The sequence below is a fragment of the Microcaecilia unicolor genome, chromosome 1, assembly GCF_901765095.1.
Source record: "Microcaecilia unicolor chromosome 1, aMicUni1.1, whole genome shotgun sequence".
In the NCBI taxonomy this organism is placed as follows: domain Eukaryota; kingdom Metazoa; phylum Chordata; class Amphibia; order Gymnophiona; family Siphonopidae; genus Microcaecilia; species Microcaecilia unicolor.
Genome location: NC_044031.1, coordinates 101,537,655 through 101,551,688, shown reverse-complemented (window position 1 = coordinate 101,551,688; position 14,034 = coordinate 101,537,655). Strand labels below are relative to the sequence as shown.

The 14,034-nt window shown below is 44.5% G+C and overlaps 1 protein-coding gene across 1 annotated transcript in view; it reads left to right on the top strand.

Annotated features, from left to right (window-relative positions):
• The window catches only part of WAC (WW domain containing adaptor with coiled-coil), a 219,130-nt gene that overhangs the window by 184,112 nt on the left and 20,984 nt on the right, over positions 1-14,034 (top strand). Inside the window, exon 12 of the mRNA XM_030199272.1 lies at positions 8,120-8,306. Coding sequence (XP_030055132.1) covers positions 8,120-8,306 — 187 coding nt within the window. The remainder of the gene's footprint in view (positions 1-8,119; positions 8,307-14,034) is intronic.

Genomic DNA, 14,034 nt, shown 5'->3' with positions numbered 1-14,034 from the left:
GTATTTCAAGCGGACGAGTCGGAGAAACTTACTGACTTCACGGTAAACCTGGAGGACGTAATGGGGCAGTTCGGCAAACTGAAGAGTAGCAAATCTCCTGGCCCGGATGGTATTCATCCTAGAGTACTGATAGAACTGAAAAATGAGCTTTCGGAGCTACTGCTAGTGATATGCAACTTATCCTTAAAATCGAGCGTGGTACCGGAAGATTGGAGGGTGGCCAATGTAACGCCCATTTTTAAAAAAAGGCTCCAGGGGAGATCCGGGAAATTATAGACCGGTGAGTCTGACGTTGGTGCCGGGGAAAATGGTAGAGGCTATTATTAAAAACAAAATTACAGAGCACATCCGAGGACATGGATTACTGAGACCGAGTCAGCACGGCTTTTGTGTGGGGAAATCTTGCCTGACCAATTTACTTCAATTCTTTGAAGGAGTAAACAAACATGTGGACAAAGGGGTGCCGGTTGATATTGTGTATCTGGATTTTCAAAAGGCGTTTGACAAGGTACCTCATGAAAGGCTACAGAGGAAATTGGAGGGTCATGGGATAGGAGGAAATGTCCTATTGTGGATTAAAAACTGGTTGAAGGATAGGAAACAGAGAGTGGGGTTAAATGGGCAGTATTCACAATGGAGAAGGGTAGTTAGTGGGGTTCCTCAGGGGTCTGTGCTAGGGCCGCTGCTTTTTAATATATTTATAAATGATTTAGAGATGGGAGTAACTAGCGATGTAATTAAATTTGCTGATGACACAAAGTTATTCAAAGTCGTTAACTCGCGACAGGATTGTGAAAAATTACAAGAGGACTTTACGAGACTGGGAGACTGGGTGGCTAAATGGCAGATGACGTTTAATGTGAGCAAGTGCAAGGTGATGCATGTGGGAAAAAAGAACCCGAATTATAGCTACGTCATGCAAGGTTCCACGTTAGGAGTTACGGACCAAGAAAGGGATCTGGGTGTCGTCGTCGATAACACACTGAAACCTTCTGCTCATTGTGCTGTTGCGGCTAGGAAAGTGAATAGAATGTTGGGTATTATTAGGAAAGGTATGGAAAACAGGTGTGAGGATGTTATAATGCCGTTGTATCGCGCCATGGTGCGACCGCACCTTGAGTATTGTGTTCAATTCTGGTCGCCGCATCTCAAGAAAGATATAGTAGAATTGGAAAAGGTGCAGCGAAGGGCGACTAAAATGATAGCGGGGATGGGACGACTTCCCTATGAAGAAAGACTAAGGAGGCTAGGGCTATTCAGCTTGGAGAAGAGACAGCTGAGGGGAGACATGATAGAGGTATATAAAATAATGAGTGGAGTGGAACAGGTGGATGTGAAGCGTCTGTTCACGCTTTCCAAAAATACTAGGACTAGGGGGCATGCGATTAAACTACAGTGTAGTAAATTTAAAACAAATCGGAGGAAATCTTTCTTCACCCAACGTGTAATTAAACTCTGGAATTCATTGCCGGAAAATGTGGTGAAGGCGGTTAGCTTAGCAGAGTTTAAAAAGGGGTTGGACGGTTTCCTAAAGGACAAGTCCATAAACCGCTACTAAACGGACTTGGAAAAATCCAAAATCCCAGGAATAACATGTATAGAATGTTTGTACGTTGGGAAGCTTGCCAGGTGCCCTTGGCCTGGATTGGCCGCTGTCGTGGACAAGATGCTGGGCTCGATGGACCCTTGGTCTTTTCCCAGTATGGCATTGCTTATGTACTTATGTAAGCAGGGGGTCACCGGATCTCGCCCCCTGTGTCAGGAAGCCGTCAGCATGTGGCTCTGGGCTCGCCGTCACGGCATGTTGCTCCAAGCCACATATCTGGCAGGCATAAACAACAGTCTGGCCGACAGGTTGAGCAGGATTATGCAACCTCACTAGTGGTCGCTCAACTCCAGAGTAGTGCGCCAGATCTTCCAGGTGTGGGGCACCCCCTTGGTAGATCTCTTTGCATCTCGAGCCAACCACAAGGTCCCTCAGTTCTGTTCCAGACTTCAGGCCCACGGCAAACTGGCATCGGATGCCTTCCTCCTGGATTGGGGGGAAGGCCTGCTGTATGCTTATCCTCCCATACCTCTGGTGGGGAAGACTTTGTTGAAACTCAAGCAAGACCGAGGCACCATGATTCTGATTGCTCCCTTTTGGCCGCGTCAGATCTGGTTCCCTCTTCTTCTTCTGGAGTTGTCCTCCGAAGAACCGTGGAGATTGGAGTGTTTTCCGACCCTCATCACACAGGACGAAGGGGCGCTTCTGCATCCCAACCTCCGGTCTCTGGCTCTCACGGCCTGGATGTTGAGAGCGTAGACTTTGCCTCTTTGGGTCTGTCAGAGGGTGTCTCCCGTATCTTGCTTGCTTCCAGGAAAGATTCCACTAAGAGGAGTTACTTCTTTTTATGGAGGAGGTTTGCCGTCTGGTGTGACAGCAAGGCCTTAGATCCTTGCTCTTGTTCTACACAGTCCCTGCTTGACTACCTTCTGCATTTGTCTGAGTCTGGTCTCAAGACCAACTCTGTAAGGGTTCACCTTAGCACAATCAGTGCATACCATTACCGTGTTGGAAGGTAAGCCGATCTCAGGACAGCCTTTAGTTGTTCGCTTCATGAGAGGTTTGCTTTTGTCAAAGCCCCCCGTCAAACCTCCTACAGTGTCGTGGGATCTCAATGTCGTTCTTACCCAGCTGATGAAACCTCCTTTTGAGCCACTGAACTCCTGCCATCTGAAGTACTTGACCTGGAAGGTCATTTTCTTGGTGGCAGTTACTTCAGCTCGTAGAGTCAGTGAGCTTCAGGCCCTGGTAGCCCAGGCCCCTTACACCAAATTTCATCATAACAGAGTAGTCCTCCGCACTCACCCTAAGTTCTTGCCAAAGGTTGTGTCGGAGTTCCATCTGAACCAGTCAATTGTCTTGCCAACATTCTTTCCCCGTCCTCATTCCTGCCCTGCTGAACGTCAGCTGCACACATTGGACTGCAAAAGAGCATTGGCCTTCTATCTGGAGCGGACACAGCCCAACAGACAGTCCGCCCAATTGTTTGTTTCTTTTGATCCCAACAGGAGGGGAGTGGCTATGGAGAAACGCACCATATCCAATTGGCTAGCAGATTGCATTTCCTCCACTTACGCCCAGGCTGGGCTGGCTCTTGAGGGTCATGTCACGGCTCACAATGTCGGAGCCATGGCTGCGTCAGTGGCCCACTTGAAGACAGCCACTATTGAAGAGATTTGCAAAGCTGTGACGTGGTCATCTGTCCACACATTCACATCTCATTACTGCCTGCAGCAGGATACCCGACGCGACAGTCGGTTCGGGCAGTCAGTGCTTCAGAATCTGTTCGGGGTTTAGAATCCAACTCCACCCCCTAGGCCCATTTTTATTCTGTTCCAGGCTACACTCTCAGTTAGTTGGATAAATTGTTAGGTCAATCTCAGTTATGTCCTCGCCGTTGCGAGGCCCAATTGACCATGTTTGTTGTTTTGAGTGAGCCTGAGGGCTAGGGATACCCCATCAGTGAGAACAAGCAGCCTGCTTGTCCTCTGAGAAAGCGAGGTATTCTCCGAGGACAGCAGGCTGATTGTTCTCACAAACCCGCCCGCCTCCCCTTTGGAGTTGTGTCTTCCCTTGTCTTTGTCTTGCTATATACGGGACTGACGAACACGAGCCGGTTCGGGCGGGAAGACGGCCGCGCATGCGCGGTGCGCATGGGCATGCGAGGACTAGCAAAGGCCTTTGCTAGTGAAGTTTCCGATTGGAGGGGCTGCCGTGGACGTCACCCATCAGTGAGAACAATCAGTCTGCTGTCCTCGGAGAATACCTTCTACAAGTATGTAGCATTCGCTTTATCTGAATATTGTAACGATGAGTGATATGATCAAGGGGCTCATTTTCAAAGCACTTAGGCCTACAAAGTTCTATAGATTACTATGAAATTTTGTAAGTCTAAGTACTTTGAAAATACGCCTCAAAATTTGCAAATGACACAAAATTATTCAAAGTTGTTAAAACATGCGGAATTGCATGAACACCTTAGAAAAATGGAAGACTGGGCATCCAAATGGCAGATGAAATGTAATGTAGACAACTGCAAAGTGATGCGCATTGGGAAGAATAATCCAAATCGTAGTTACCTGATGCTAGGGTCCACATTTGGGAGTCAGCACCCAAGAAAAAGATCTTGGTGTCATTGTAGGCAGTACACTGAAATCTTCTGCCCAGTGTGTGCCGGTGGCCAAAAAAGCAAACAGGATGCTAGGAATTATTCAGAAAGGGATGGTAAAGAAGAGCAAATAAAATGATAAACGAGATGGAAATCCTCCCTTTGAGGAATTTTTTACTCTTTCAAAAAGTTCAAAGACATGAGGACACTCAGGGGGTCTTTTACTCCAAACCGTGGTAGCGTTTTTATCTCATGATAGAAATAAGCTGGTGGTAAATGCCGAGACGCCCATTCCTATGGGCGTCTCAGCATTTGCCACCAGCTGATTTTTACTGCAAGCTAAAAACGCTACCATGGCTTTGTGAAAGGCCCCCTAAATGAAGTTGCATGGAAATGATTTTAAAACAAATAGGAGAGAATATTTTTTCACGTCCAACGAATAGTTAAGCTCTAGAACTCATTGGGAGAATGCGCTAAGAGCGGTTAGCATATTGGGGTTTAAAAAATGTTTAAGTTCCTGGAGGAAAAGTCCATAGCTCTGCTATTGAGGTAGACATAGGGAAGCCACTGTTTTCCATGAGGTTGAGTAGTATGAAGTTTTGCTACTATTTGGGTTTCTTCCAGGTACTTGTGACCTGGATTGGCCACCGTTGGAAATGGGATACTGGGGTAGATGGACCATTGGTTTGACCTAGTATGGCTATTCATATGTTCATAAGTAAACAACAGCGGGAGTTTGGTTAAGCATAACCACTTTCCATATTGGCTCAGCCGGAAGTCTTTTTCGGAAAAATTTGAGTTCACTAAATAAACACACAATAGTCATTAATTTATCATAGAACAAACTTGCTAGAAAATTGGCTATACAGGGCATGTCATTAACACATTGAAATTAATTTCTTGTTAGTAAGTTTTTCCAAAACGGGATGAAAAAATATTGATTTCTCCTCTTAATACATCATAAAGAAACATGTGCTACTCTCTCTCTCTAAAGTCACGCCCTCAGGTTTTAATGTTTCCATCTAAAAATAAAGAGTGGTTCTCTGTCTTGACTCCTGTTCTCTGTAGATGAATGCAATCTGCAACAATCTTAACTAATCCAGGGAGTCATGCTTCTCAGCAGTATTGTATCAAGACTGCTGCCTCCTTCCCCCACCCCCTTTTCTTTTTTTTTTCTTTGTTGGTGCAATTACAAGAACAGTGTTCAGCCTAGTTGAGTTTTAACTATCCTTTGATTTTTCCCCAGGGTTAATGTTTATATCTGATTGAGTATTTTATTAAAACTTTCTGTTCTGCATAGCTCTGAGACTTTGGTGACACTCATTTATTTGTGCTGGACTTAGCTTCTAGCTTCACAAGTTAGCTATGTAAACTGTGACTTAATTTTTTTTTTTAGCCTTAAAGTAAGGAAACTGGGCCTGTCAAAACTGTAATTGATTCTGCCCTAGTCCCCATTAAACCAACTTTTAAATAAAATAGATGTGCTGCTTTATGTTGCAGTAGAGTTGGTCATTATCTAGCTATACATCAACAATATCTTTAAAACAAAAAAAGACTCCAGCTGCAATTTTATTATTTTTTTTAACAAATAAGCCAATTAATAGAATATATCCCTTTAAACTCCACCTCCCTGCTGTCAACCTATCTAAGGGGTAGATTCACTAAGGTCCTTGGAATAGCCCTTCCCTTACCGATTCCATAGCGAATCGGTAAGGAACGGCCATGCATCAAGGAAATGGAATGCAAATGAGCTGCTCGTTGTAGCTCACTTGCATTCTCTATTCCCTCGGAAGCCTGTTGGCCAGTCGAACATGCGCAGAGCAGCCAACCGTTGTTATGCTGGCTGCTCTGCGCATGCCAAAAAAAAAAAAACTCGTCCCCCATTATCGTTGTAGACTTTCACGTGCCAAGGACGTCCTTCACTCAAAAAAAAAAAAAAAAAAAGGACGTCCCTGAGGAGCAGGAAACTTGTCAGCAGCCTGAAACCTCAGAAGAGAAAGAGTGTTGAAAAGATCCCCAGTTAATTTAAGTGCTACTGCTTTTCACTTGTGTAACATTTCCATTGTTTACTGCTTTGCATGTTAAAGGCAGGCTTACATCAGGCAATTAGGAAGGACTTCTCTGAAGAAAAAAAAATCCAAGTGCTCCTCGGGGGACGTCTTTACACGAGCTGGACGTATTTCTGCAGCTTTTGTGATGGGCGTCCTTCTTACGTGTTTTTCTTACCTGCAATTAGGAAGGACTTCTCTGAAGAAAAAAAAAAAGGATGTCCCTGTTTTTCTTACCTGCCTGAACTGACCACAACCACGGTTATCTCAACAGTCCCCTCCAAGGTTGTTTTCAGCTTGGCCCCCCCCCCCCCCAGGATTGGGACGTGCGAGGACGTCCAAATCAAAACTTTTTGGATGTCCCTCCCTCCAGGTCTCAGCCAATCCCAGCGCATTTAGCTGATACTGGTAACAGCTAAATGCGCTGTGATTGGCTGAGAGAGGCCTGGCGGGAGGGACATCCAAAAAGTTTTGATTTGGACATCCTTGCACGTCCCGATCCTGTGTGGGGGGGGGGGGGGTGCAAGCTGAAAACAATCTTGGAGGGGACTGTTGAGCGAACTGTGGTTGTGGTCAGTTTAGGCAGGTAAGAAAAACAGGGACATCCTTTTTTTTTCTTCTTCTTCAGAGAAGTCCTTCCTAATTACAGGTAAGAAAAACACGTCCAAGAAGGACGCCCATCACAAAAGCTGCAGTTAGACGTCCCTGACGAGCACTTGGATGTTTTTTCTTTCCTTCTGATTCCCTCACAGCACCACCCTGTATGGGGACAGCAGAATCAGAGGCGCACAAACCCTCCAAACTACCCAGATTTCCAGGGGACAAGACAAATAAGCAGCATGGGAAGAGAGAGCATCCTCATAGCCCCGTCTGATCGCTGCTTCCAGTGAGTGTTTTGAAGAGAGAAGACAGAGTAGTAGCCCTTCACTTATGCTGCAAACGTCCAAGTGCTCGTCAGGGACGTCCTTTTTTGTTTTTGCGAGTGAAGGACGTCTGTTAGGCACTTTAGAAGGACGTCCCTGACGAGCACTTTTTTTTTTCCTTCCGATTCCCTCACAGCAGCCCCAACGAGAGATGCAGACCTCCTGTTAGGGTTTCCACGGTAAGGGAATCGGAAAATGGTAGTGCATCTCATTACAATATGATTTATACACATTATAATACTAATTTGCTCATCTGCATTCTGTTTTCGTTAGCTGCTACCGTGATAGGAAAATGCCCTTTAGTGCATGTCCTGGTTTACTACTTGCACATTAAACTGGCTAGAACCAGTTTAAAACCCACGGTAATGGCTCGTTAAGTTTAGTGCATCTAGCCCTAAGCCATCTCATTGTTGAAATCCTTTCCAGCACCCTGTGGTTTCCATGTGTGATGCTTTGTGTAAATGTATTAATGAATTATAATACTTTTAGTTGTTTAATTCTGTTTGCAGTTATGATCCAAGGAATTCTAGTTGTGTAGAATCTTCGAGTCTTCCCACTTTTGTCTTTTCTATACTTATTAGTGTATTTTTTTTCCTGCTTATAAATTACACAGAGAAGCAGCAGTGTGAGAAGGTAAAAGGCCCCATGAGCTCACCCTTTGGGACTTTTACTGGATGCAAATGCAAATTGCATTGGAAAACAATGTATCTCCCTGCTCCTTAACTTTAGGCTAGTAGCAGTTGTTGTTGAGGAGCTTGCTTCCTGTAATGTACTGCTATATAGTAAATGTACAAAAGTGGTTGAGAGAGTTAATGACTATTTGGTACAGGATGGCAGCTAAGAAAGCAGGATGAGCAAATAGGTAAAAATAAAAGTTAAAAATAAGTTAATCTTACAACTTTTCCTGATGTGTCTCAATGCAAGAAATTGTAAATATCTAGTTTTCCCTTTTAGTGGTTTGTGGTGCAGATTAGTTTTTCCTTCCATCTTCCAGTAGTCAGAGAAGTCCATCACCAGGTCCAAATCATACCTCCAGCACTGGTGCAACAAATACGACAGCTGTACCGCAAAATGCATCTGCAAGGTCCACATGTTCACTGACATCTACGCTAGCTGCACACTTCAATGAAAATCTCATCAAACACGTTCAAGGCTGGCCTGCAGATCATGCAGAAAAACAGGTAAGCATAAATGTGGAAAGGGCTGAAGTTGTTATTTTCTCCCATGATATTGCTTAAGTCTGATCCAAATGTAAACATTTCTTAGCATCTAATTTTATGTTAAAAATAATTATTCAAAGAAAAATATAGGCACTCAGAGTTTAAATATAGAAAGACGTCTACAAAATTGTTTATTGAATTTGGCTATGCTTGAAATAGCTGAAATGCACATTGAATTGAAGCAGGTTTTCAGATTAGTTTTGGTGCATTTGTCTATACATCTGTATATTGTATATCTACTCATACATACTATGACAGAACAGTGTGTTTTAAGCCTGTAAAGTGTATTGGGTATTTCCTGAAGTGTATTTCTCTAGTTTGGCCAGCAAGTGGTGGATGTTTGTTTTGAATCTGTGCAGAACCAATGCTATTTTTTTGTGTAAGCCTTTTGGAAAGGCAGTCGGCAGTATACTTTCAAACATCCTTTTCTGGACTCTGATTGACCCAGGAGCTCAATTTCATTTGGAGTGTACTGACTTTTGTTCCAGTCCTTAGCCAGGGAGAAAAGAGAGACAGATCTTGTTAGTGAGGCCCTATGATCAGTTATATTTGATAATCTGTGAGCGTCATATTTCCTGATCTCCTCAGGTACTTTTTAGAACGTAAACATGTTTAGTTTTATAATTGATCCATATTTCAGTTACTTGTTACTGTTTGCACCTTTTATCATTGTTCCAATAAAGATGGTTGCCTCTGCCTGTCTGGACTAATAAAGAATCCGGGTGGTTTGTGTGTTGGGTTTGTGAGTGCTTTCTGGAAACTGTGGGACCACTGGGAGTGTGGCCTCAGTAACCTAGAAATCACTGGGGATAATTCGAGAGCGGGAGACTCGCAGAGGTGGTTGTGACCCAGTCCGGTGGGAGGAGGGTGCTAGTGTAGAGTACAAGTGGAAGGTGCAGGCAAATAGACCCTCTAAGTGACCGTGGGGCAGCACCAGGTGGGTGGCCAGGTGTTTCATGAATCATACATTATTGGATATTCCATATTTTCAATCCAGAGAGATATGACTGGTGAATGGATTTTCTGCAAAAAGGAGCAGGGTAGCAAGGCCTCATTGATGGGTGACATCAACTGACAGAGCCTGTGGTTTCCAGCTAGTAATGTTCTCAAAACCTCCTCCGTCTCACTGTTTCTGCAGAGCTGTAGAAGGATTTTTTTTTCTCAGTCACTGTCATAAATGGACCTCTTCTTTTTCCCTTTATCATCCCTAGTTAAGATTTATCAGTTGTCTTAAAGGTTTTTTTTGTTTGTTTGTGCATTGATTTTCTTTTTGCCTTTAGGGAGCTTGGTGATCCTGACTGAGTCCTGTTTGTCAAAAAGGAGGTGTTTGATTTTGTAGTGGCTGTCTTTTTCATTATTTTCCAGAAAAGCCCTCAATAGCTTTAAAGAGTATGGGCAGTGTAGCAAGACCATATCCAGTGAGGATACTCACAGCTGGTATTTGCAGTGCTTTGCACCTAATCATAAACCTCAGTATCCTTTGTGTGCACAGATGATGACGAGAAGGATTTTGGAGCTATGAAGGATCTAAAATATTGTTTTTTTTGGCAATTTATTCCAGTCCATTAATGACCATGTCGGAGGTGGTGTTTTTTGATGGTTCAGGAGCTACACTGGATAATGGGGATGCATCAGTATTGGGAATGCATCAATCAACCTGAATCTCGAGCATCAATAAAGGCCATTGAGAAGTGACATCAACCAACTTTCCACCATAAGAGGATTAGTCCTCTTTATTGACACTGGAGGATACCCAATGTCTAGCAGAGGTGTGGAAGCATCAACATTGGACCCATTGGAACGTGGCATTGAGAGCATTGAGGTACTGGTCTGATGTACATTTAAAGTGCCCCTGGACAAATGCCAACTCAACTAACTTGACATCAGATGGGGGTATTGCCAGCCTCCAAGGACCTGAGACCAAGCCACCAGTGATACTTAGGTGACTCTGGAAAATGTGTGCTCTGCCTTTGATCTTTGATATTGGTGGTTTTCAAGGAAGAGTTTAATAGGAAGATCCATGAGCGGTTTGCTCAGATTCTCACATTACATGATGGCTTGACTTCATTGTAGTAGTCATTGATAGGATTCTGCAGTCGATTCTTGAGGCCCATTCTTTTTCTGGTAGGCAATTAACACCAAGGTTTCAGAAGGTTGGTGGAGTTGGTCAGGTGTGCTAGTGTTATTAGTGTATTGTGGGGGGGGGGGGGGGGGGGGGATTACTGCCCCAGGGCACAGGTGTGTGTTCATGCATAGATACTTTTGGTTGAGGGATTTTTCCATTGAGACATTTGAATCTAGTTAGGCTCAAATTTTAGACTTTTTCTTTGGAATATTTTCTGGGTCTGAATTAGAGCACTCATGGGATTCCCAATATGAGCCTGTGGAATACTCTCTAGAGAAAGGCTTCACTAGTTTACAGTTGGTTCCCACATCTCCACCAGAAGATGTTTCCTTCACCAATATTATCTTGCAAGTGGTGGACGTCCCAAGGTCAAATTGGAGCGAAGTGTCCACCAATGTAGGGATTTGAGAAAAACTGTGGACAAATGGATCACGTCTTCCTGATCCCCCGCAGCTTGATACCACTGGGAAGCTAGGGTCAATTGAGCTGATCTCATGTGGAGACGGGCCATGGGAGTCACGTGAACTGTGGAGGCCATGTGGCCGAGCAATCTCAACATCTGCCGAGCCGTGATCCGCTGAGACGCTCGTACCCAGGAAACCAGGGACAAAAGATTGTCTGTCCTGGCCTCGGGGAGGTAGGCATGAGCAGTCTGTTAGTCCAGCAGAGCTCCTGTGAATTCTAGTCTTTGAACTGGAAGAAGGTGGGACTTTGGATAATTTATCACAAACCTTAGTAGCTCCAGGAGTTGAATAGTCATCTGCATGGACTGTAGAGCTCCTGCCTCCGAGGTGTTCTTTACCAGCCAATCGTCGAGATAAGGGAACACATGCACTCCCAGTCTGCGTAGAGACGCCGCCACTACTGCCAGGCATTTCGTGAACACTCTGGGTGCAGAGGCGAGACCAAAGGGTAGCACACAGTACTGAAAATGCCGTGTTTCCAGACGGAATCGAAGATACTGCCTGTGAGCTGGCAGTATCGGGATGTGAGTATAAGCATCCTTTAAGTCCAGAGAGCATAGTCAATCATTTTTTTTTTTTTTTCTTTTTTTTTTTTTGAAAATATCTTTATTATTAGAAGAAAAGACATGTAACATTTGAACATCACATTTCTGCTCAATGAAGCCAACTATTTCCAATATCTAGCAGCCGATAATAACCTATAAATACAATGAATACATTGACTACATGTGTCAGCTAACAAACCTTGTTGTATAACCTTAACATAATACAACTATCAAAATGAGGCCATTTTAAACATAAATATGTCTCCTCTGCCCTTCCCTCTAACTTTTTAATTTATACCCGTCTAACCCCCACCCCCCTCCCCGCTCCTGGAGATTCCTTCTTTGCAGAATACAGTACCTCAAACAGCTTCCATAAAGAACCATATGCCAGTCAATCATTTTTCTGAATCATGGGAAGAAGGGTGCCCAGGGAAAGCATCCTGAACTTTTCTTGGGCCTATTTGTTCAGGGCCCTTAGGTCTAGGATGGGACACTTTGCCTCCTTGGGTCTTTCTGAGGGTGTCTCCCGAGTCTTGCTTGCTTCCAGGAAAGATTCCACGAAGAGATGTTATGCTTTCAAATGGAAGAGGCTTGCCGTCTGGTGTGACAGCAAGGCCCTAAATCCTCGTTCTTGTCCTACACAGTCCCTGCTTGAATACCTTCTGCACTTGTCTGAGGCTGGTCTTAGTGCTTTTCATTATCGTGTAGAGGGTAAGCCTATCTCGGGACAGCCTTTAGTTCGCTTCATGAGAGGTTTGATTTTGTCAAAGCCCCCTATCAAGCCTCCTACAGTGTCATGGGATCTCAATGCCATTCTCACCCAGCTGATGAAACCTCCTTTTGAGCCACTGAATTCCTGCCATCTGAAGTACTTGACCTGGAAGGTCATTTTCTTGGTGGCAGTCACTTCAGCTCGTAGAGTCAGTGAGCTTCAAGCCTTGGTAGCTCGTGCTCCTTATACCAAATTTCATCATAAAAGAGTAGTCCTCCACACTCACCCTAAGTTCTTGCCGAAGGTGGTGTCGGAGTTCCATCTTAACCAGTCAGTTGTCTTGCCAACATTCTTTCCCCATCCTCATACCTGCCCTGCTGAACGTCAGTTGCACACATTGGACTGCAAGAGAGCATTGGCCTTCTATCTGGAGCGGACAAGCCCACACAGACAGTCCGCCCAATTGTTTGTTTCTTTTGACCCCAATAGAAGGGGAGTGGCTGTAGGGAAACGCACCATCTCAAATTGGCTAGCAGATTGCATTTCCTTCACTTATGCCCAAGCTGGGCTGACTCTTGAGGGCCATGTCACGGCTCATAGTGTTAGAGCCATGGCAGCGTCAGTGGCCCACTTGAAGTCAGCCACTATTGAAGAGATTTGCAAGGCTGCGACGTGGTCATCTGTCCACACATTCACATCTCATTACTGCCTACAGCAGGATACCCGATGCGATAGTGCTGCAGAATCTGTTCGGGGTTTAGAATCCAACTCCACCCCCCTAGGCCCGTTTTTATTCTGTTCCAGGCTGCACTCTCAGTTTTTTCTTCGTAGGTCAATCTCAGTTATGTCCTCGCTGTTGCGAGGCCCAATTGACCTTTCTTTGTTGTTTTGAGTGAGCCTGAGGGCTAGGGATACCCCACATGTGAGATCAAGCAGCCTGCTTGCCCTCGGAGAAAGTGAAGATACTTACCTGTAGCAGTTATTCTCAGAGGACAGCAGGCTGATTGTTCTCACCAACCTGCCCACCTCCCCTTTGAAGTTGTTTTTATTCTGTATTTGCTTTTGATATAACTGAGGCGGGAACGGATGCGCGCGAGCGGGAAAATGGCCGCGCATGCGCGGTGCTTCCGTCCCGCGCTTTGCTGGCTGTCGCAAAGCTCTTTTGATTTTACTAGAAAAATCTCCGTTCCTAGGGCCGCCGTGGACGCTGACCCACATGTGAGAACAATCAGCCTGCTGTCCTCGGAGAATACCTGCTACAGGTAAGTATCTTCTCTTTTTTAGAAACCCATGTGTAACCATTCTCACTTTTCGACCCTGTGGTTTCTCTTTCTACTCTAACACTGTCCAGTACATTTATTGGATGTGTGCGAGGATGGTAATACCTCCAGTTCAGCATTCTTGGGCGACTAAAATTAAATCTCTTCCCTGAGCACAAGGAAAATACATAGTTCTCATAATGGGTTATGTAATCTGATGAAGCCCCAAGGCCAGAGCAATGTTTGTTGTAAGTTCTGGTCTGCTGTACTGGGAGAAAAACAGTTCATATGGGTTTTGTCATAGATTTAAAAGCGCAATTGTTGAGGAAGCAGTTTAATCTTCTCGTTCTGGCCTGTATTAGCAAGGGTTTCAGTTAATCTCATTCCGCCCTTCATTGATGGTGGCAAGCATGTGAAAGTGGACAAAAAAATATTTTTATTTTTTCCATTTTCTGTTTCATTTTAGAAGGGTTGCTTCATAAGGAAACACCAAATTTGAGAAAGAAGGTATATTTAGATATGTCTTTACAGGGAGCATATTTGTTGCTTATGTTCATATTGTGGTAAATGAGCGGGTAGGCTAT